At 49.5% G+C, this 23,480-nt stretch overlaps 2 protein-coding genes across 8 annotated transcripts in view; one reads left to right on the plus strand and one right to left on the minus strand.

Annotated features, from left to right (window-relative positions):
* LOC123061194 (metal transporter Nramp4) overlaps nucleotides 1-23,228 on the plus strand; it is a 30,215-nt gene extending 6,987 nt beyond the window's left edge. The window contains exons 6-13 of one of the 3 annotated variants that reach the window (XR_006428676.1): nucleotides 7,018-7,127; nucleotides 7,618-7,799; nucleotides 9,129-9,198; nucleotides 9,631-9,801; nucleotides 10,043-10,147; nucleotides 10,965-11,080; nucleotides 11,167-11,262; nucleotides 22,611-22,631. Coding sequence is in view for 2 of the 3 variants with exons in the window: in XM_044484157.1 (XP_044340092.1) it covers nucleotides 7,018-7,127; nucleotides 7,618-7,799; nucleotides 9,129-9,198; nucleotides 9,631-9,801; nucleotides 10,043-10,147; nucleotides 10,955-11,080; nucleotides 11,167-11,262; nucleotides 22,611-22,907 (1,157 nt within the window). In the remaining variant the exon portion in view is untranslated. Of the gene's footprint in view, nucleotides 1-7,017; nucleotides 7,128-7,617; nucleotides 7,800-9,128; nucleotides 9,199-9,630; nucleotides 9,802-10,042; nucleotides 10,148-10,954; nucleotides 11,081-11,166; nucleotides 11,263-22,610 lie in introns of all 3 variants that reach the window. The other 2 variants (XM_044484157.1, XM_044484158.1) reach the window with 2 other exon arrangements.
* LOC123061196 (uncharacterized) lies at nucleotides 5,218-6,508 on the minus strand. 5 transcript variants are annotated; one of them, XR_006428677.1, is made up of 5 exons: nucleotides 6,406-6,500; nucleotides 6,172-6,333; nucleotides 5,920-6,095; nucleotides 5,716-5,820; nucleotides 5,218-5,496 (listed from the first exon to the last, which is right to left on the minus strand). XR_006428677.1 is itself a non-coding variant. In XM_044484162.1 (5 exons), exons 2-5 carry the CDS (start codon nucleotides 6,194-6,196, stop codon nucleotides 5,422-5,424), a joined length of 366 nt encoding a protein of 121 aa, XP_044340097.1. In that variant the 5' UTR covers nucleotides 6,197-6,333; nucleotides 6,406-6,508; the 3' UTR covers nucleotides 5,218-5,421. The 5 variants fall into 5 exon arrangements, 4 of the variants coding, with proteins under 4 accessions (XP_044340097.1, XP_044340094.1, XP_044340095.1 ...); XM_044484162.1 differs by having other exon boundaries at nucleotides 5,716-5,814; nucleotides 5,920-6,086; nucleotides 6,406-6,508; XM_044484159.1 differs by having other exon boundaries at nucleotides 5,716-5,814; nucleotides 6,406-6,495.
* Nucleotides 23,229-23,480: the final 252 nt, after the last annotated feature.

Genomic DNA, 23,480 nt, shown 5'->3' on the forward strand with positions numbered 1-23,480 from the left:
TTCCTTCAAATAATTTCCGTATGAGATCCTCTCCCGCCAACAGGCTCTAACCAGATTAATTCCCAAAGGGAACAACTCTTCAACCATGTGTTAGCCAATCCCCCTAGCATCCGAGGACGCGAGCTAACTTAGCCTCGAAGGCCATCCACCTAGGTGTGAATGGTGCCCGTAGCTTGACAACTTTTTCCGAAGCATCACTTCTTATACCAAAGTGGGTCGGTAACTCCTTGCTTGATTCGCGGCCCGAGGCGATTTTTCATTGGCATGTCTTATCAAAACAGAGATCGTCCTCGTATTTTGGGGATATCATCAAGATTTTGTTTCACCCCACGCGCATAATGGCGTTTCTGTATTGAGGCATTGCGATTTTAACGGCGTAGTAAGGGGACTCTTGGCCTTTCACAGGCCTATAAGAGTGAAAAGGGAGCCCTTGACAATCCACGCTTCCATTCGTCCCTTGCCTACTGCCTCCTGAGCTCCAGCGCCCAGATCCAATCCTCAATCCACTCGCCTCTCTCACGTCCACAGCTTCCCTTTCCGGCCATGGCCGACGCCACCTTGAAGGGGCACCGGGCTGGCTCCACCGTCATGGATGGCACCATCCTGGAGCTGCGGAGTGCGCGGTACATCCCCACCAACGTTCCGACCCGGCCACCGGAGAAGGACCAGCGAGCACCCACCCCCAAGCCGTGGGAGAGGGTCGTTTTCGTTCCCCACCTCATTGGAGGTATGGGGTTCCCATTGCACCCCTTTGTGCACGGGATCCTCTACTATTATGGGCTGGATTTCCACCATCTGGCCCCAAACTCCATCCTCCACCTCGCATCCTTCTTAATCGTTTGCGAGGCCTTCCTCCGCGTCGAGCCTTACATCGGGCTATGGCTGAAAGCCTTCGGCATTAAGCCGAAGTCCAGTGGCTACAAGATCGTGGAGTGCGGGTGGCCATGATCAACAACAACCAGAAGGCCACCTGGTTCAAAGGAACCTTTGTCGAAACCATCAAGGAGTGGTAACGTGACTGGTTCTACGTCACCGAGCCAGTCGCCGGCGGTAAGGCCGAAGTCCCAGCCTTCTTGGCTGACCCTTCGAGGAGGCTGGTTTCCTGGAAGAGGAAGGGTATCGACTGGGGCAACTTCGACGACGTGACCTTGTTGTAGCAGAAGATCCAGTTTCTGGCAGACAAGAAGAAGATCAAGCTGACGTCATGCTCCATCGCTGCATCTTGCCACTCCAATTTCGGGTGAGTCCGATGTGGGCTCACAAGTCCGCAGACAAGCCGCCCATGAAGTATTTTTTCGCACATCCCTATCTGGGATGTGGACGACGCTTTTCAAGCCGTCCGCAAACAATTAAACTTTGATTTGTTTAGATCCCCCCCCCCCAGCAGCTGGTTCCGTAAGATGAATAGGGTGAGATTATCAAGGTCAGGTAAACACTAGATAATGCCCCGCGCGTTGCTGCGGGAACTCTTAGTCCTATGAATGTGATAATACATAAATTGAATAATTTTGTTTGCACAGTAGATATATGATCTTAGGAGGATTCGCTTAGGTAGCTGGAACGTAGGGTCTCTGACAGGGAAGCTTCGGGAGCTAGTTGATGCAGCGGTGAGGAGAGGTGTTGATATCCTTTGCGTCCAAGAAACCAAATGGAGAGGACAGAAGGCGAAGGAGGTGGAGGATACCGGCTTCAAGCTGTGGTACACAGGGACGGCTGCAAACAGAAATGGCGTAGGCATCTTGATCAACAAGAGCCTCAAGTATGGAGTGGTAGACATCAAGAGACATGGGGACCGGATTATCCTGGTCAAGCTGGTAGTTGAGGACTTGGTTCTCAATGTTATCAGCGCGTATGCCCCGCAAGTAGGCCACAATGAGAACACCAAGAGGGAGTTCTAGGAAGGCCTGGAAGACATGGTTAGGAGTGTACCGATTGGTGAGAAGCTCTTCATAGGAGGAGACCTCAATGGCCACGTGGGTACATCTAACACAGGTTTTGAAGGGGCGCACGGGGGCTTTGGCTATGGCATCAGGAATCAAGAAGGAGAAGATGTCTTAAGCTTTGCTCTAGCCTACAACATGATTGTAGCTAACACCCTCTTTAGAAAGAGAGAATCACATCTGGTGACTTTTAGTAGTGGCCAACACTCTAGCCAGATTGATTTCATCCTCTCGAGAAGAGAAGATAGGCGTGCGTGCCTAGACTGTAAGGTGATACCTGGAGAGAGTGTTGTACCCCAGCATAAGCCGGTGGTTGCTGACTTCCGCTTTCGGATTCGTGTCCAGCGGGATAAGCGTGCCAAAGTCGCTAGAACGAAGTGGTGGAAGCTCAAGGGGGAGGTAGCTCTAGCGTTCAAGGAGAGGGTCATTAAGGAGGGCCCTTGGGAGGAAGGAGGAGATGCGAACAATGTGTGGACGAAGATGGCGACTTGCATTCGTAAGGTGGCCTCGGAGGAGCTTGGAGTGTCCAGGGGAAGGAGAAGCGAAGATAAGGATACCTGGTGGTGGAATGATGATGTCCAGAAGGCGATTAAAGAGAAGAAAGATTGCTTCAAACGCCTATACCTGGATAGGAGTGCAGACAACATAGAGAAGTACAAGATGGCGAAGAAGGCCGCAAAGCGAGCTGTTGGTGAAGCAAGGGGTCGGGCATATGAGGACCTCTACCAACGGTTAGGCACGAAGGAAGGTGAAAGGGACATCTATAAGATGGCAAACGAGGGATATTGGCCAAGTCAAATGCATCAAGGACGGAGCAGGCCAACTCTTGGTGAAGGACGAGGAGATTAAGCATAGATGGCGGGAGTACTTCGACAAGCTGTTCAATGGGGAGAATGAGAGTTCTACCATTGAACTGGACGACTCCTTTGATGAGACCAACATGCATTTTGTGCGGCGAATCCAGGAGTCTGAGGTCAAGTAGGCTTTAAAAATGATGAAAGGAGGCAAGGCGATGGGCCCTGATTGTATCCCCATTGAGGTGTGGAAAGGTCTCGGGGACATAGCGATAGTATGGCTAACCAAGCTTTTCAACCTCATTTTTCGGGCAAACAAGATGCCAGAAGAATGGAGACGGAGTATATTAGTACCAATCTTCAAGAACAAGGGGGATGTTCAGAGTTGTACTAATTACCGTGGAATTAAGCTGATGAGCCATACAATGAAGCTATGGGAGAGAGTCATTGAGCACCGCTTAAGAAGAATGACAAGCGTGACCAAAAATCAGTTTGGTTTCATGCCTGGGAGGTCGACCATGGAAGCCATTTTCTTGGTACGACAACTTATGGAGAGATATAGGGAGCAAAAGAAGGACTTGCATATGGTGTTCATTGACTTGGAGAAGGCCTATGATAAGATACCGCAGAATGTCATGTGGTGGGCCTTGGAGAAACACAAAGTCCCAGCAAAGTACATTACCCTCATCAAGGACATGTACGATAATGTTGTGACAAGTGTTCGAACAAGTGATGTCGACACTGATGACTTCCCGATTAAGATAGGACTGCATCAGGGGTCAGCTTTGAGTCCTTATCTTTTCTGCATTGGTGATGGATGAGGTCACAAGGGATATACAAGGAGATATCCCATGGTGTATGCTCTTTGCGGATGATGTGGTGCTAGTTGACGATAGTCGGACGGGGGTAAATAGGAAGTTAGAGTTATGGAGACAAACCTTGGAATCGAAAGGGTTTAGGCTTAGTAGAACTAAAACCGAGTACATGATGTGCGGTTTCAGTACTACTAGGTGTGAGGAGGAGGTTAGCCCTGATGGCCAGGTGGTACCTCAGAAGGACACCTTTCGGTATTTGGGGTCAATGTTGCAGGACGATGGGGGTATTGATGAAGATGTGAACCATCGAATCAAAGCCGGATGGATGAAGTGGCGCCGAGCTTCTGGCATTCTCTGTGACAAGAGAGTGCCACAAAAGCTAAAAGGCAAGTTCTACAGGACGGCGGTTCGACCCGCAATGTTGTATGGCGCTGAGTGTTGGCCAACTAAAAGGCGACATGTTCAACAGTTAGGTGTGGCGGAGATGCGTATGTTGAGATGGATGTGTGGCCACACGAGGAAGGATCGAGTCCGGAATGATGATATACGAGATAGAGTTGGGGTAGCACCAATTGAAGAGAAGCTTGTCCAACATCGTCTGAGATGGTTTGGGCATATTCAGCGCAGGCCTCCAGAAGCTCCGGTGCATAGTGGACGGCTAAAGCGTGCGGAGAATGTCAAGAGAGGGCGGGGTAGACCGAATTTGACATGGGAGGAGTCCGTTAAGAGAGACCTGAAGGATTGGAGTATCACCAAAGAGCTAGCTATGGACAGGGGTGCGTGGAAGCTTGCTATCCATGTGCCAGAGCCATGAGTTGGTTGCGAGATCTTATGGTTTTCACCTCTAGCCTACCCCAACTTGTTTGGGACTAAAGGCTTTGTTGTTGTTGTTGTTGTAGTAGTAGATATATGATCTTAAGATGAAATAGCTGAAATGAACACAATTCTTGGAGTATAATTATAAAGATAGCAGAATGTGTATTATGTGATGTTTTTATTAAATATAGTGGCATGGCATAATTATCTCATCTGATTTACATATAAACCAATGCTATATATACACATCAAGAACCGAGATTCTAAAATGGAGACAACATGAAAGGTTATCTACAAATTGTAGTTTTTGAGATACTTATTGTGTATTGTTTGTGACTCTTGTTGTAAATCAATCTTCTGCATTTTAGTACATAAGTCCTACAATATATAGCCAGGTAGGTGTTACATAAGCAAATGCCAGCAAGTGTAGACATAGGTGTTACAACAGATAATTGTATCTACTCATCAACATAATATGAGATAACAAATGGTAGAAACGATGCTTAGGAAGCATCAATAGTAGGAGGTCCTTGTCTTTGTAAATCAAAGAACATCTACAATAATGTATAACTGACCATTAATGAGATCTCTGTACTTGCTCTGTCAAAGTGCAATAAGGGATATGTTCTGGGGCAAAGCTAATGCAAATAGTAGCGGCCAATACTTGGAAGGAAGGGATGATAGTGCCCTCATACTTAGTCATGTAAATGATAATATGTAAGCTATTAAAAAATATTGGAATGAGCTAATGAATCTGGGACTATGCAAGCTATACAAAATTCAAATGGCATACTGAGATTGGACACAAAACAGTACAATTGTGCCTGTAGAGGATAAGTAGAGAAGATGGCATTTCACAACTGAGAGATCCAATTTATATTGCAATTAAAAGAAGAAAGAAGAAGGTGCCTGCAAGATACGATGATCTAAGTGAGAGCAACATATCAATCACTTGCTACTTGAGCAGGAAGCATTAATAAAATCAGCAAGGGCGCCTTCAAAATTTTTTAAAGTCAAGTGGAAATAGGTTATAGGACCACCTTCACTATCAAATCCTTAATAGAGAAAACTAATTTGCACTCCTAGTTCCAATCCACAAAGCTTGTGTGGAGACATTTGGTAAGAACCTCCCTACAAAGCAACATGAGTACTATATTAGATAGCACAATTTGATAGCAATCCAAAAGAACAACCAATTGCCATGCATCATTGGGATAACAAATAATACAAACAATCATTCATTTATGTGCCTGGCCACAAAACAATCAGCAAACCATGTAGGATAACCTCACAGTTAGTACGATAGTAGAGAAGGATTATGAATGGAGCCATGGAGGAACCAGAAACAACCTGACATGAATCGGATGGCGTGAGCGTGGGAGGCACATAAGGAACTCCAAATTTCGCCCAATACTTAATAACTTGTAGGAACTCCAAATTTCGCCAATACTATAACTTGTATGAGAGGAAACATACATGCAGGAAGCGAAATTAACAGCCCCTCGAGGTAAATTTTAGATATTTAATTAGGGATTAAGGTAAACGATTAGTTACCGGCTCGTAGGCGAGGTCAACGGCGCCATCGAAGGAAAGGTCTTCCCGGACGACACCAAGATACGTGTCGGTGGATGATGAATTACTGCCCAACTCCATGGGGCGGATGGAGTACAACTGGGCCCCAAGACAGCCAGATTCTGGCCTGAGCGGTGGATCGGCGACGACTGCACGTTCTGCAACACGGCGTCGTTCAAGTTAACGGCGTTCCAGACGGGGCCGCGGCTGTTCCCAGGCAAGGGCTCAACGTACCTGCAGATGAAGATGGTGCTGCCATCCTGTGCAGGTTCTTCAGGTTTGGGCTTGTGGAGGGCCACTTCGTCAAGTAACCATGTTGACCATCCTCTCCATGGCGCAGGGCCTCAAGGTCCGCATCTCCAGGTTGTGTTTGTTTGGTGGAAGGATGGAGATAATCTGCCGTAGAAGATAAAGAGATCCATGAAAAATCAATTGGCAGGAGAGTTTATTGGGGAGATGATGACCTACCGTGGAAGATAAAGAGAGCCACGGCAAATCAATTAGTGGGAGAGTAAATTAGGGAGAGATAGGGACACCGAAACGCTGGGACTAAATTATGGTTGGCCGCGTGGAGCAAGGAGTAAGTAATCAATCGGTGATTATCATAAAAGAAAACTAAATATTTTTCTGAGCTGGCAAATACGTGGATGGTCTGCATGTGGTGAGACCTGAAGAGGTCAGCTATGTGGGACTGCATGAGGTGTCACGTAGCTGGATGCTGATGTGTCTATGCTGCATGTTGAGATAAACCAAGTAGTGGGGGTGAACTTCTTAAGTACTCCTCTGTAAACTAATATAAGAGCATTTAGATCACTAAAGTAGTGTTCTAAACGCTCTTATATTAGTTTACGGAGGGAGTATATAGGATGTGTATACGTCAGTCCAAATTACCTATAATCCAGCTTAGTTGTGTAAAATGACATAATTTCCGCACGTCATTAGTGTCCGTTTTTTGTAGTGTTTAGGACGGGGATGGTAACTTTTGCTGGAGTACATAGTTGAAAAATTGAATGCTTTATCAGTTATTTTACTTTGATATATACTTAGGTCTTATTATTATTTTTCATTATGTTTATACAGTTCTTGGAACTGCTTTAGCATACAACATGGTGCTTGATCTTCCTTTCTGGGCTGGTGTACTGATTTGTGCAGCAACTGTTATACTGCTTCTCGGATTACAAAGCTATGGGGTAAGACATTTCATCCCGCTATAAAACAGAAGGGAAAAATATTTTTGGAACTTGCAGTAACCAAAATCTCGTCCCTTTCATAAGTATAACAGTAATAACTGAGAAAGTTTTGCTGTGAGAAATCATCAGAGACCTTGATCTATGTTTATACACAGCTGTACATGGAATAGATACAAAGGTTGTTAGGGTTACAAAGGATGTGCTAGATCCACTTTGGACTATTTAGTACCAGGAGCTGAAATTTCGTAGATGAGACACTTACGAGCTGGGATTTCCCATTAGCCTTTATATCATAGAAAAAACTAATAAATAATTTTTTTTGATGGTTATCTTCACAAATGGCCCACCCTGGCCCATTGTGCTAGATCCTTCACTGCTTGCAAGAGACTTCCTATGTAACAATACCTAAGATAGCAAGAACACATTCATTGTTTCGTATATATGATGTTAATAAATGCAGTGATATTTATAAAGTCCCTTTTCTCTTAAGGTCCGGAAATTGGAGTTCATGATTGCAGTGTTTATGCTCATCATGGCCTCTTGCTTCTTTATAGAGCTGAGCCATGTCAATCCTCCAATGAATGAGTTAATTGAAGGGTTATTTATCCCAAGACTTAAAGGACATTATGCTATCTCAGATGCAGTCGCACTGATCAGTGCCCTTGTTGTACCGTAAGTATGGCACATATTTGTTGCTTCGTTGGTCATCAACATGAACACTGTATTCTTATGGAAATATAAATAAGAACATGTATTTGCAATATTTATTCGTGATAGACATTCTATGTTTGCGAATTGCATGCTGATAATAAATTAAGGGCACATGAGAAACTAGTCGATTTGGTATTTATGGTTACAAATCAGCTATTCAGTTGTACATCATTGTTTCCGGCTACATAAATATTCTCGTTCACTCTTGCACCTATTAACAAGACTATCCACTAAGGTTATTTTATACTCTTGGATGATGGATGAGGTCACAAGGGATATACAAGGAGATATCCCATGGTGTATGCTCTTTGCGGATGATGTGGTGCTAGTTGACGATAGTCGGACGGGGGTAAATAGGAAGTTAGAGTTATGGAGACAAACCTTGGAATCAAAAGGGTTTAGGCTTAGTAGAACTAAAACCGAGTACATGATGTGCGGTTTCAGTACTACTAGGTGTGAGGAGGAAGTTAGCCTTGATGGCCAGGTGGTACCTCGGAAGGACACCTTTCGGTATTTGGGGTCAATGTTGCAGGAGGATGGGGGTATTGATGAAGATGTGAACCATCGAATCAAAGCCGGATGGATGAAGTGGCGCCGAGCTTCTGGCATTCTCTGTGACAAGAGAGTGCCACAAAAGCTAAAAGGCAAGTTCTACAGGACGGCGGTTCGACCCGCAATGTTGTATGGCGCGGAGTGTTGGCCGACTAAAAGGCGACATGTTCAACAGTTAGGTGTGGCGGAGATGCGTATGTTGAGATGGATGTGTGGCCACACGAGGAAGGATCGAGTCCGGAATGATGATATACGAGATAGAGTTGGGGTAGCACCAATTGAGGAGAAGCTTGTCCAACATCGTCTGAGATGGTTTGGGCATATTCAGCGCAGGCCTCCAGAAGCTCCAGTGCATAGCGGACGGCTAAAGCGTGCGGAGAATGTCAAGAGAGGGCGGGGTAGACTGAATTTGACATGGGAGGAGTCCGTTAAGAGAGACCTGAAGGATTGGAGTATCACCAAAGAGCTAGCTATGGACAGGGGTGCGTGGAAGCTTGCTATCCATGTGCCAGAGCCATGAGTTGGTTGCGAGATCTTATGGGTTTCACCTCTAGTCTACCCCAACTTGTTTGGGACTAAAGGCTTTGTTGTTGTTGTTGTTGATGATGATTGGTTGAAAACTTTCAGTCCCTATTCCACAAATGAACTTTTATGACCAAAAAGCATAGGGGGTTTTGTCTAGTGTGTAAACTAGAAAGAAATAGCTTCCACTAATTTCAATTGTTTTTGAAATACTAGGCACAATCTCTTCCTACATTCTTCTCTTGTTTCATCAAGAAAATTACCATCATCCTCTGAAGCAGTTAAGGTAAATATCCAAATTTAGTATTTTTGTTCTATTTTGAATATTCTACTTAGACTTCCTTTTTCTATGTGCTTACAATACTATATGTCCCCATACACAATATAGCCCTTAAATGCAGTTGGCCATAGTGATTAATATCTTATTGCTTTCAAGAAACATGCAACATTTGAAATAGTATCTGTAGTAAACCACAAAATACTAGGCTAGCAAAGTGTACGAATCGCCAAGATTTTTGGAAATAAAAGAAGCCAAAAGGGGGGAAAAGATCTACACAAACATAAGCTAATTACACCATGCATTAAAGCTGACATGATTGTACAACATATATATAACAAGGTCATAGTATTTGCAGCTATTGCTAGATCTATGGTACCCACTTCTTTGGTTCTAGTTGCAGAAGTACCAGCAGATATAATTTTAGTAAATTTTTTGCAGGATGCATCTGTGTTCTTCTTGCTAGAGAATGCATTCGCTTTGTTTCTTGCGCTCGTCATAAATGTTGCCATTGTATCACTCTCTGGAACTATATGTGCTGATAATCTTTCACTGGATGATACGAACACATGCAGCAGTCTCACTTTAAAGTCAGCATCCGTACTATTCAAGGTTAATATTTCCCCAAACATAATTGGGAGGTCATTCGCCTTACATTTCAGAAGTATAATACTCCCTCCGATCCATAATAAGTGTCGCAGTTTTGAACACTTGTTCAAAACTGCGACACTTATTATGGATCGGAGGGAGTAGGATTCACCATAAAGAATAGACCATACATATTATGTACATAAAAATTCATAGAAGTAAATTATCATGTATACTCTCAGTTGAAATCATTTTTATTTTATAGAATATTTTGGGACGATCAAGATCAATTTTTTATGGTTTGGCATTATTAGCTTCTGGACAAAGCTGTGCAGTGGTTACCACCTACTCTGGGCAATACATTATGCAGGTAAAGTTGTAACATTGTTAACATTTTATTGGACTCACAAATTCGTGTTGTGCACGTTTAATTTATATTACATAATACAATGTTATTCTAAAATTGAACTTATTATAAGGGAGTAAAGGGGAAAACTTATATGCCAGCACTAATTCTCGCAGACTAGAAATTTTATTACCATACATGCTAAAGGGGAAAACTTATATAAGTCACATTACTAACATACTTACGGGAAATACAATGGTGCACATGGTTCCACGCGCACCCATTATTAATAGTAAAATCTAAAAATAAAAAAAATCAGACAATTCAAAAAATTTAGCTAATCAAACTTAGTTGACGGTTCTATTCATATATGAAGTTTTGCAAGGAAATGACACACGTCGTATTCTTAGCGAAGAAAATGAAATCTGATCTCCAAATTACTTCAAACATAGTCCTTTTTATAGCACCGATATTATTATTATTTTTGCCTAGAATACCACGGATGTCATTTCTTCATGAAACTTCACATGTGAGTAGAACAATCGATCATGTATGTTACAAAAAAAACCAACAGAATTGTCTATTTTTTCTGATTTTACTATTCATAATAGGCGCACATGGAGCATGTTCCAAAAATCCATGTCCCATACTTGCTCATTATTAAATTACATTTTCCATTTTTTATATTAAAAAATCATCTATTAAATATTTCAAAATTTAGAATAATGTTCAAGCCCTAGTTTTGCATTAAAAGTACATACAATGTTTTTTGTACATGATTCCCTCGCCCAATGCCCCTCGGTATAATTTATCTAACATGAACATTCACAGGGATTCTCAGGGATGAGGGTATTCATCATATACCTTTTTGCTCCCTGTCTCACCATGGTGCCTACTTTGATAATTTGCGGCATTGGTGGTGCTTTACGAGTTCGTCAACTTATCAATATAGCAGCGGTCACCTTTCCATCTCAATGCACCATAAAGTAAATGAGTATACAGGCTATGTGCATGTTTAATGACGATTTATTTGTGTGCTGCAGGTCATATTGTCGTTTGTGCTGCCATTTGCTCTCGTTCCTCTCCTCAAATTCAGTAGCTGTTGCTCAATGATAGGACCATACAAGAACTCAACATGGGTAAGCTCACTCATACTATGGTTATTACCATGATACATAATAACTTGTGAGGTGAGAATAACATAAAAATTGATATATATTTTAGTATTGTACAACCTAATAATTTCATAGTATTATCTCTCAACTGTCCTTCGATGAAATGGGAGAATCAACTCATCAAGGACTATTCCCTTGTGTAACACGAGAAACATTCCGAGTTGCTCCATGAGCTTACTCGAGTGTAGAGTGTGGGCCTACGTAGGCATCCTAAGATCTGAACCATCTACGCCCTGAGCAGGGAGGGGGCAGTGGCAAGGTCGACATCTAACTTGCTCGATCATCAAGGTCTAGCAAGGATTATTTTGTTGCAAAGGGTAACGAAAAGTTTGTATACCCCGAAACGACATACTCCCTGTCACAATTGCACACCCCTGACGCACCGTAGCTCCCCCTTGCGGCATCAGGATTGCATCGATGAGAAGAATGCATTCAGACAAAAAGGGGATTGAAGCATGCATCATGGAGGACGAATATCGTCGTTCAATCTACACTGATCGCCACAAGCGTACATCGCGTGCACTGAGAAGTTTTCCATTAGTTGCACCCATCTACTCATATTGATGCCACCAACCGCCTAGACACTGTCACTTGTCCTATTATTGTCGTTGGCCGCCCGCACCATGATCTATGCCAATCCGGTTCATGCCCGCGGATAGTCATGTTCCGCGCAGCCAATGGCGGATTATGTTTAGGAGGTTGGCGGCATCTAGATGATTAGATGGGTGCGAGTAACTAGAGAAAAATTCACTGAGCGCGATGTACACTTGCGGTGGTTGGTGTAGACTGAACGACGAAATTCGTCCCCCACGATGCATGGTTCGAGCTCTTTTTTGTTTGAGCGGTTTTTTCTCGGTGATGTAGCCGTGATGGCGCGAGGGTTCGAGTAGGGGAACTACGGTGCCTCAAGGATGTGAAGTTGTGATGCTTTTGGTTGCCCATTGCAACTAACCTCTGTTGGTTGCCGTTACCAACGATAAGTATATTTTTTTAACAGGGTAGTACTTTTGCATTTTTTTAATTTAGAGGTATAAATCTAATATTTCTTATAAAATATATATTTTTTAAGTATTCATAGTTTGGCGGTGTGTGCTCTGACTCCTGTTTCTATGTATAGATGCAATCATATGGTACATGGTTTTTAGTAAAATGGTCAGATGAAGTTTACCGAAAAAGGCTTTCGCCCCGCTTTATATATAAAGCAAACCACCGAGCCAAACATCCAACAAGGTTCAAACATCCACACATAGGTCTTACACACAAATAAAAGGTGAGAGGGGTTAATGCTGAGGGCACAACTCAACAAGCCCTAGAAACAAAGAACACACATAGATCCTGCAACACGAGGAGCAGGTCTAGTCAGGCTCCGGTGGAGGTGGCGGAAGCGGAGGCGCCAAGCGGAAGGCCATCGATCGAAGGTCGGGGTGTTGATGACGTCCCGGTCCTATGGGCGGCTAAGCGGCCGCCAGAGTTGCAAATAGCCACACATTTTGAAGATCGCGTCAGTCGCACGTCGCAGAGGCACTTTCTGAATAACAAGTTTGTTGCGAATGGTCCATAGCGTCCAGGCGAGGACCTTGATGCACAACCATCTAATATGGCGGTAGCGAGGGGGGGGGGTGTGTGTATCTCAGCGAGTAAGTCAGGGAAGTTGGTATTGCACCACTGTCCGCCGACCGTCTCTCGGAAGCAGGACCACAGGAACTGGGCTGTGGAGCAGGAGAAGAAAATGTGGTTTGAATCCTCCATCGTGTCGCATAGGGGACATATCCCGTCGCCGGGGCCATTGCGCTTGCGGACTTCAACCCCAGAGGGGAGGCGTCCCCGGATCCACTGCCACAGGAATATCCTGATCTTGAGGGGGAGGCGAATGTCCCAAATCAGGCTAAAAGGCTCAGGGTCCAGCGAAGGGGCAATGGCCGCATAGAGAGATTTCGTGGAGAAGCGGCCAGAGGGCTCCAGACACCAAGAGATGGAGTCCGGGGCGCCCTCAACGTCCATCGGCAGGAGAGCGATATCCTGGAGAAGGGAGTCCCACTCATCCACCTCAAGGGGGCCAAAGGGGCGCCGGAAGGCGAGACGCCCTAAGTCAATAAGGGCCGTCTCGACGGAGATCCGAGGGTCAGCCGCAATGGCAAAAAGGCCTGGGAAGCGGGCGGCCAAGGGGGAGTCCCCTAGCCAGCGGTTGAACCAAAACAGGGTCGAGGACCCGGAGCCCACAGAGATGGAGGTGCCAATACGGAGCACGGGGAGAAGCTGGATCACCGCCTGCCAGAACTGGGATCTGCCCGAGCGCTGGCAAAAAGCAAGAGGCTGGCCCCGAAGGTACTTATTTCAGAGGATGGTGAGCCAGAGGCCGCCCTCCTCGTTGGCGATACGCCAGAGCCAACGGGTCAGGAGAGCGATGTTCATGCGCCGAGAAGACATGATCCCAAGACCACCCTGGTCCTTGGGTTTGCAAATGTCCGGCCAGCTCACCATATGGTACTTCTGCTTGTCTCCCTCGCCTGCCCAGAAAAACTTGGACTGGTACTTGGCGATCTCCTGATGGAGCATCTCATGCAAGCTGTAGAAGCTCATGAGGAACCAGAGGAGGCTGGCAAGCGAGGAGTTGATGAGCATTACCCTCGCCGCCTTCGAGAGCCACCGCCCCTTCCAGGGCTCAACCCGGTGTTGCATCTGGGTCACGGTTGGGCGGAGGTCCGCCACGGTGAGTCGCGAGTCACTAATGGGTATCCCCAAATATGTCGTGGGGAAAGTACCCAGGCGGCAATTAAGCCGGTCAGCAATGCCCAGGGCCTCGTCCGGTGTGTATCCCAGAACCATCACTTCGCTTTTGTCAAAGTTGATAGTGAGCCCTGACATCTGTTGGAAGCATAGGAGGAGAAACTTCAGGTTGGCAATATCGGACGCGGAGCCCTCGACCATTATTATGGTGTCGTCGGCATATTGTAGGAGGGAAAACCCTCCCCCTCCTACTAGGTGGGGAACCACGCCGTGGATATGGCCCGCCAACTTGGCCTTGTCTAGGATGGCCGCAAGGGCGTCCACCACCATGTTAAACAAGAACGGGGAGAATGGGTTGCCTTGTCGGACCCCACAAAGCGTGGGGAAGAAGGGACCAATCTCACCGTTAATGTTAACGGCGGTCCGGCCGCAGGAGACGAGCTGCATAACTTGGGTCACCCAGCGGTCATCGAAGCCCTTGCGGATCAAAACTTCCCGAAGGAAGGAAGGGCCAATGAACCGTGTCATAGGCTTTATGGAAGTCAAGCTTCAGGAAGACCGCCCGGTGGTGTTTGGAGCGGACTTCATGAAGGACCTCGTGGAAGACCAACACCTCATCCAAAATGAATCGCCCCTGAATGAAGGCCGATTGATTGGGATGGGTGATGGTGTCAGCTAAAAGGGTCACCCTATTGGCGTACCCTTTGGCCCGGATCCGGAATATCACATTGATCACGGTGATAGGTCGGAACTGGCGGATGTCAGCTGTGCCCGGGACTTTGGGGATGAGCGTGATGACCCCATAGTTAAGCCGCCCGAGGTCCATGGTCCCCAAGAAGAATTCGTCGAAGAGAGCCAAGAAATTGAATATTAAGACTACATACATCTGCCCTCACATGTAATTCCGAATCTTGGTTGGACCATGAAACATACAGAAAGTAAGAGTAGACAAGCTCCGATGTGTATATTAGGTAGTGACAATCACAAGAAAAGTCTTATTGATGGCATACTTTGTGTTCATTTTCTTATTTGAAGGTCGAATTTAACTTTAAAGTTATGTATCTTGTGTCCATACGTCAAAACAAATCTCATTTTGCTAAACATTTGGATCTCAATCAGATGTCATGTTGCTTGTGACTACCTAAACACAAACAAGATGGCATACAAGATGCTACATATCAAAGTAGTCGTTTACCAGGAAACTAGGAATCGGTTCCAGCACATGCATTTTGTTCAACAGAGAGTAATATTTTACCCAAAAAGGCTTTCGCCCCGCTTTATAAATAAAGAAAACCACCACAGCCACAAAGTATCACAGAGGTTCACCCACACACACACACAGAAAGTCGCACAACATAGAGTAAAGAGGGTTCTGCTAAGGGCACAACTCAACAAGCCCTGAAAACGAAAACAAAGGTTGTTACACCGCAGCTAGAAGCTAATCCGGCTCAGGTGGCGGCGCCAAGCGAAGAGCCATCCCGCGAAGGTCAGCAATGATGATGTTGATGGCGTCCCAGTCCTGGTGGCGGCTAAGCGGCCGCCAGAGCTGCAAATAACCACACATTTTGAATACTGCGTCAGTGGCACGTCGAAGAGGCACTTACTGGATGACAAGCTTATTACGCACGATCCAGAGCGTCCAAGCAAGGACCCCAATGAGCAGTCACCTAACGTGGCGGCCCGACGGGGTAGATGCCTGGACCTCGGTGAGGAGGTCCGGGAAGTTGGTGTTGCACCAACTACCCCTGACTACCTCACAGAGGCAGCTCCAGAGGAACTGGGCGGAGACGCATGAGAAGAAAATGTGATTCAAGGTTTACTCAGTCCCACTAGGGGACACATCCCATCGCCGGGCCATTCCATTTTAACACCTCTGCGCCTGAGGGAAGCCGACAACAGATCCATTGCGATAGGAAGATCCTGATCTTGAGGGGCACACGGATAGCCAAGATCAACTTGAGGACCGCCAGGCCTGGGGTGGGGGCGATGGCCTAGTATAGGAACTTCGTGGAGAATCGGCCCGAGGGCTCTAGGCGCTAGGATAAGCGGTCATGAGGCTGCGCCAGATTAGGCTCGTGAAGCGCAACGGCCTCCAGGAGCTCATGCCAGGCGGCAATTTCCAGGGGCCCAAATGGCCACCGGAATGCGAGACGCCCTAAGTCAATAAGGGCCATCTCGACGGAGATCCTAGACTCCACCGCAATGGAGAAGAGATCCGGGAACCGGGCAGTGAAGGGGGAGTCCCCTGTCCACCAGTCGAACCAAAACAGTGGTTGTCCTAGAGCCGACCGTGATGGAGGTCCCGATGCAGAGAACCGGGAGCAGCTGGATGACGGACTGCCAGAACTGGGATCCCCCTGCCCTAAGGCAGAAGGCAAGAGGTTGGCCGCACAAGTATTTGTTTCAGATGATTTGCAACCACAGACCACCCTCGCCATTCGCAATGCGCCAGAGCCACCTCGTCAGGAGTGCCGGGTTCATGTGTTTGGAGGACATGATGCCGATGCCGCCTTGGTCCCTAGGTTTGCAGATGTCGGTCCAGCGAACCATATGGTATTTCTGCTTATCACCATCACCGACCCAGTAAAAGCGCGCCTGGACTGAACCGATCTCATGGTGCAACATTTCGGGCAGGCTGTAGAAACTCATGATGAACAGGAAGAGGCTGGACAAGCGAGCTGATGAGGATCGTCTGAGCCGCCTTAGACAACCATCGCCCCTGCCATGGCTCGATACGGTGCTGAAGCTTGAGCACCGAGGGCCGCAGGTCCGCCACAGAGAGCCGAGAGTCGCTAATGGGGATCCCTAGGTAGGTGGTGGGGAAAGAACCAAGCCGACAGTTGAGTCGGTTAGCAATACTCTGGCTCTCGGAGGGGGATAGCCTAAAACCATTACCTCGCTCTTATCAAAGTTTATTTTGAGACGTGACAACTGCTGGAAGCACAACAACAGAAATTTCAGGTTCAGATATCGGTCGTCGAGCCTTCCACCATGATAATGGTGTCGTCGGCATATTGGAGGAGGGAGACACCACCTCCCTCCATTAGGTGCGGGACTATGCCGTGGATGTGGCCCGCGGTCTTCGCCTTATCAAGGATCGTCGCCAGGGTGTCAACCACCATGTTGAACAGAAACGGAGAGAAGGGGTCACCCTGCCTAACCCCACATAAGGTGGGGAAATAGGGCCCGATCTCCCCATTAATGTTAACCGCGGTGTGCCTAGAGGCCACCATCTGCATGACTCGGGTGACCCAACGATCGTCGAACCCTTTCCTGAGCAACACTTCCCGAAGGAAGGACCAGCTAACCGTGTCGTAGGCTTTGTGGAAGTCAATTTTCAGGAAGACTGCTTTGAGGTTTTTGGACCAGACCTCATGCAGAACTTCATGGAAGACAAGGACCCCATCCAGAATATACCGGCCTTGGATGAAGGCGGACTGGTCAGGGTGGGTGATGCGGTCAGCCAAAGGGGCCACCCTATTGGCGTACCGCTTTGCCAGAATGCGGAAGATCACATTGATCACTGTGATTGGCCGGAACTGACGAATGTCCGAGGCTCCAGGCACCTTGGGAATCAATGTGATGATCCCGTAGTTAAGGCCCACATAGAACTCCTCAAAGAGGGCCATGACCTCTGGCTTGACGGCAGTCCAGAAGGTCTGGAAGAACTTCACCGGCAGATCGTCGGGGCCAGGGGCGGACAATGGATTCATTCCGTTAATCGCCTCCCAGACTTCCTCCTCAGTGAACGGAGCCATGAGGGCGGCATTTTCCGCGAGCAAGATGCACTGTGGACCAATCCAGAAGTCCGTAGCTAGGGCCAAGCCTCCCCTAGGGGGCGGAAAAAAGGGCTTTATAGAAGCGATCGACATGAGCACGGATCTCGGCCAGGCGCTGCAGGAGGGTTTCCCCATCCCAAAGCAAGGGGATGTTATTTCGCCTCCTACGACCATTGGTGATGACCTAGAAATAGGCCGTATTGGCGTCACCCTTGAGGACCCACTTTTGGGTCCCCCAGAGTCGCCAATACGCCTCCTCGTCGGTGTAAATGACCGTGAGCTGATCCTCAAGGTCATAACGAAGCAGCCACTCATCGGGGGCTAGTCCCACCGAGTCAGCCTGGAGGTCCAGTGCTTGGATGGAGGCGAGGAGGGCCTTCTTGCGATCCCATAGGTCCCGTCCGAGGTTTGCGCCCCAACCCTTCATAAACTGACGAGAGCGCTTGGCACAGAAGTACCAATCATCCACCGCCGAGATGGACCGGTGAGGGGCGAGCCGGGCCTCCATCCAGCAGTCCCGAACGGCCTCAGCGAAACAACGTCTCGAAGCGAAACCTAGGCGCAGTGAGTGGGCAGTCATCCTGAGAAGACAGGAGCAGAGGGACATGGTCCGAGCCAATCCGGGTGATGGCACAGAGGGAGGCAAGGGGGCAGCGATGCTCCCACTCCGGCGAGACCAAGACGCGGTCCAGAACGGAGCGGGTCGGGTTTGCTTGGCGGTTGGTCTAGGTGAATCTGGCACCAACCCTGTCTAATTCCGCAGACCAAGCTCGGCGATGCAATCATTGAACATCTACATCCGAGGAAAGTTTACTAGATCGTTGCTCTTATCCTCCACAAAACGGAGGAGGTTGAAGTCACCACCCACTACGACCGGCAAGCACGCGGCCGGCACCTTCGTCTTGAGTTCATCAAGGAAGGACGCAGATCGGTGGTGGTTAGCGGGGCCATAGACAATGATGATATCCCACTTGAAGTTGAGAGCACGCTCGAATAACTCCATTCTGACAAAGAACTCTCCCTATCCATACCACCCACCTCAAAGGTGGCATCCTTGACACCTAGCAGGATGCCACCCGAGTGCCCGGTGATCCCACTACAAGGGAGACAATGTCAGGCAAACATGTGGGTGCTCAGCCACTCAAGCTGAGACAAGGAGAACTCTGTGCGCATGGTCTCTTGGATTGCCACGATGTCTATCCGCTCATCTCGCTTGTACTCGATGAGTTGACGGTGCCGGCCTTGGCCGAAACCGTGAATGTTCCAAAAAAGGGTCCGCATTAAGCTGCCATCGGGGGGCCGCTTGACCCCAGGACACGTGAGGTGCTTTGGGCACGGAGGGCGGCGGTGCGGGAGCGGGTGCGGCCACGGATCTCCAGGGCCGCTTGCGGGGCTTGGCTATCTGACTGGGTGGACGTGTGAGGTCCATTGGCCACAGGGGGAGGGGGCGTGGCCATGCGAGCACGAGCCTCAACCAACCTCTATCCAGGATTTCCCGGGCCCGGATTGCCTTGATCTGGACTAAGGAGGGAGTCACCTCCCCCCTGGAAACTATAGCGGAGTCGGCCGCGACCTTAGCTAAGTGCCCAAGAGGAGCCGACTCCAAGGCAGAAAACGGGCATGTAGAAGAACTAGCTGGGATGACTGGGGTACCTGGCTCGAGGTTGCGGGCCGCGGCCTAAAGCTCTGCCCGCTCCGGGATGGGCAGAGCAGGGCTGCCAGCCGGCCGAGCAGCATCGATCCGGGCGCTGCGCCATGAGGACGTTACCGGAGTCGAGGTCGAGTGCCCACGCCTGGAGTAGACAGCAATCCGTGGCGGGTGGGGTGGCGCAGCCACATGCATAGACAGGACAGAGGCCATCCCACTCCCCATGGCTGACAGGGGAGAGGTGGGGGTGGCGGGCAGGCGAGACTAGGCTGGAGGAGACGCGTCGGTCCTCACCCCAGTCGGCGGAGCACACACCAGCAGCTCGAGCCGGGGCAGTGGGGGGCCGCGGCCAGAGCAGCGCCAGGGGGGGTCCTCCGGGCTGGGAGCATCGACGGGACCGGTGGCGAGGAGCCGAGGGGAGGCATCAGGACCGTCACCGGGGTCGGGGAGGTGGAGGAAAGCGGCGTCCAAGGTGGGGGAGCGCGGAGATGTCATCGGAAGGACGAGCATTCCTACACTGGAAGTGCCGGAGGAGTCGGCCGGACCGGCAGGAGAAATAGTGCCCAACGGAACCAGAGAGCCGGCCCCAAGGGCGTCGCGCGCACTCGGCATGGGGGAGGCCGACGGGTCCCCGAAGAGGGGCATAAGCCCATGGGAACGACCGGTTGAAGCTCCTCTCCGAGCAGTCGTGGGAGCCGGAGGATCAAGCGGAGGGGATGGGGAGCGGCAGTCGTCTGAGCCCTCCTCATCGTCAGAGCGGTGAGAGCGCCGATGGCGACCACGGTAGTCATCATCACCACCCGGACCGCCACCCAAGTGCGAGTCGTCGGAGAAGTGGAGGCAGCCCACGTGTTTGGGTGGCACAGGTGCAATCTTGAGGTCGAAGCCTTTGTCGTTGAAGAACACGCGGACCGTGGCGCGAAGTTTGGAGGACTCGAGGGCCTTGACTTTGACGCGGACCTCCTCCTCCTTGCGGAGCAAGAGCTCATCCACCATGACCACCTTGCCCAGGATCCTGGACATGTTGCGAATCACTCGCTCCGACCTTGCAATATTGGGCAGGCCGGAGATGAGGATCCACGCCGTGTTAAGGGTCGCTACTGGCTTATGGTCACGTATCAGCGCAGAGATGTTCACCATGAGCTTGTTGAGGGCGAGGGTGATGTTGGCGCTCCGGGTGACGTAGCCCTGGCCCCGCCTTTTCTTCTTCTTGGTCGTCCCCTGACGGCCTCGGGATGGACCGGCGCCATTGCCTGTGCCGGCCGCCGGGGGAGCTATGGGTTGATCTGAGGCGGCTGGTAGCGACGTGGAGGAGCCGGGGATGGCAGGGGCTGGGACCGGTGGGGCAGCGTCCGACTAGTGCGGCCCAGGGACAAGCTGCAGTCGCGCCTGCGAGGCGGGGAGGGGGAACGGCGGCGCGCCCCGCACCAGTCTTGAGGCGGTAGGGGGGAGGGCGATCGGCCCCGGCGGTCGGAGCGGCCAGACAAGCGCTGGTCGGGGGAGCGGCGACCGGCGACCGTCCCACGCGGACAGCTGGCGACGGAGGTTGTCTTCGTGCCGGAGAGCGTCAGGAGAGGGCGCGGGGGGTCGCGGTAGTCGTCGAGGCGACGCTTGCCGCGGGCGCAGTCGTCCTCCCACTCCTGAGTCATCACGGGATCCGCTGTCAGAGGGGGCGGGGCCAGAGGAGGTAGGGATCGGGGCGGCGGCGGCGCTGTTCGGGGAGAGGGGAGGGAGTTCGAGAGCAGACGAGGGGGACTGGAGACGCGATGAGAGGATGGGAGCGACAACAAAGCCCCGAGGGGTCTAGATTGATTCCCCCACGGCGGCGGTCTAGGTCGAGGTTGGGCCTGGGAAATCCTAGGCAGGGTGGGCCGGCCCAATGCCCGAAGGCCCACGTGGGGCGAGCGGCCGCAGCCGAAGGGCACATGCGGGGCCAGGCCAGATGCGCGCGGCCCAGGGGCGGAGATGGGAGCCATCCCGAGGGGAAACCTCCTCCCGAGCGGGCGCTGCCGCCGCCGGTGATGCCAATGGGGGCAGAGCCAGGGCCAACCACGGGCGGCGCAGGTGCAGGGACGTGTGGACTTGGAGGCTAGATGAACAGAGCGACGCGATGAACAGACGGAAGGGGAGCGGTGGGCAACGGCAGGCCGGAGAGGCATGGGGGAGCCGGTGGTCAACGCCGGCGCCGGAGCATGTGCGGAAGGGAATCCTGTTGGAGCGCCACAACGACCTGGCGGAGCCTATGTCGGAATGGCCGGCCACACCCCAAGAGTGGCGACGGCGACCCCCACCCCTCTGTAAGGACAGGCCTTGTCCCACTGGCGGCCGAGCAGGGCTCGGTGGCCGAGCGCTCCGGCGAGACCGCGAGATGGCGACGGAGCCGCCATCCACACTAGTTAGCACCGGGAGGCTACGGGGAGGAGGTGGGGCGCGGTCGCGGCGTTGGATGGGGAGGCCAGCCGCCCGATCCGCATCCTCGGCGAGGACGGCCCAGCGAGCCGGCATGGGCAGCGACGAGGCCTCCAGAGGAGTCGGTGGGCGGAGGGCGACGCTAGGGGGCTCGCCGGCGGGCGCCGGTGCGGCGGAGGGGCAGGGGTCGGGGCAGTCGCCCGGGTCGTCGCCAGATCCCGATTCAAACGCCATCGCCTCTTGGTTTCTCATTCTCCTCGGAGTAATATTTTCGTATCAAAATGATGTCAAATTACACATGGCCTTTGGAATGACACAATATCAAGACCATCAAGATTTTGAGGATGCAGAAAGTCAGAAAGATTAAGGAGGAAAAACAAAGAGAGACGACGCGGCCAAAGACTTGCAACAGATAAGCAGCATCACCATCCACTGTACCTGAAAGCACATGAACTACAAGAAAGGTTCTCCGAAAGCAACGCCTTGGAAAAGGAAATGATGCGCAGGCTCCACCGTTGTCGGGTCCAACCACTGAGGGTCGGATCTTGGGTTTCACCCCTAGAGCACGTCTAAGAGAGACTACAAACCAATGCCTTCAGCAAATTCATACAAGGCCCTTTTCTTATTCATCGATGATGCCATAAAATAATTCGTTTGTTTAGGTTGTGCTATTTCTATTTGTTTTAAAATAAACTTTTGCAACATGGATTTGAATTTATTCGTTCTTGTTGCACCTTAAATTTGTGCAGATCACGAGAATATCATGGATCCTGTCGTTGGTGATCATCGGCATCAATACTTATTTCTTTTGTACTAGCTTCGTCAGTTGGCTTGTATATAGTGACCTACCAAGATTTGCTAAAGCAATAATTAGCACCCTCGTCTTCCCTTTCATGGCGGCCTATATTGCAGCGGTCATTTACTTGGCTTTCAGAAAAGTTAGTACTAATGCCGTACTCCCCTCCAGTTCAGTTTCTTGTGAGATTGAAGTGGCAGATGTGCCAAGACAAGACAACAAGGATGAAGTTTTGGCTCTACATTGCTAGATTGAAAGATTGGATCCAGACCTTGTTTTGGAGACGGTAATATCTCGATTTCTTCAAGAATGAAGCCGTTTTCGGTGCAATTAGTGCGATCCAAAAAGTCCCTTGTAACTCTTCGATGAACAAAGCATCAACTAGTTCATGTATAGCATATCATCACTCAATGGATGGCATATATAGTGGGAAATCAATTACTGGTCTTTTAGTTACTCAATTGTTTGTCATGCACGTTCAAATAGGCACCTAATATAAGGTATTTCTTGTGATGGCCTACTTGTGCATATATTGTATACTGAAAACTGCTATATGGTCTCTTCAGAAATATTTATATTGTGGAGAAATGCTACCTTCCAGCTGGTCTGTTTTTTCAGAAAACTTACTAGATAGATAGCCACTAGAATAGAAGAGCTTGCCCCACCCATGAGTAAATATTTCATTGTAGCCTCATTAGACCGTAGATCTCTCTTGGTATATCCATACAATAGATAGGTAGAAACATAAGCTGAAACATTCTGGAGCTATAAAGATAGTTATTAAATGTTAGCACCACATAAAAACATTTCCCCTAGAGTAGTT

This window comes from Triticum aestivum, chromosome 3A (assembly GCF_018294505.1).
Source record: "Triticum aestivum cultivar Chinese Spring chromosome 3A, IWGSC CS RefSeq v2.1, whole genome shotgun sequence".
NCBI classification, from domain to species: Eukaryota; Viridiplantae; Streptophyta; class Magnoliopsida; order Poales; family Poaceae; genus Triticum; species Triticum aestivum.

Excerpts from the sequence above, each read along its gene's own strand:
- LOC123061196 (XM_044484159.1), bottom strand. The coding sequence starts at position 6,196 with ATGGCAGCACCATCTTCATCTGCAG. Across the intron at positions 6,096-6,171 it reads AGCACCATCTTCATCTGCAG|AACGTGCAGTCGTCGCCGAT; the intron begins GTACGTTGAGCC and ends GCCGTGTTGCAG. Across the intron at positions 5,497-5,715 it reads CGCCATCCGATTCATGTCAG|GGAGGTTCTTACCAAATGTC; the intron begins GTTGTTTCTGGT and ends GTTGCTTTGTAG.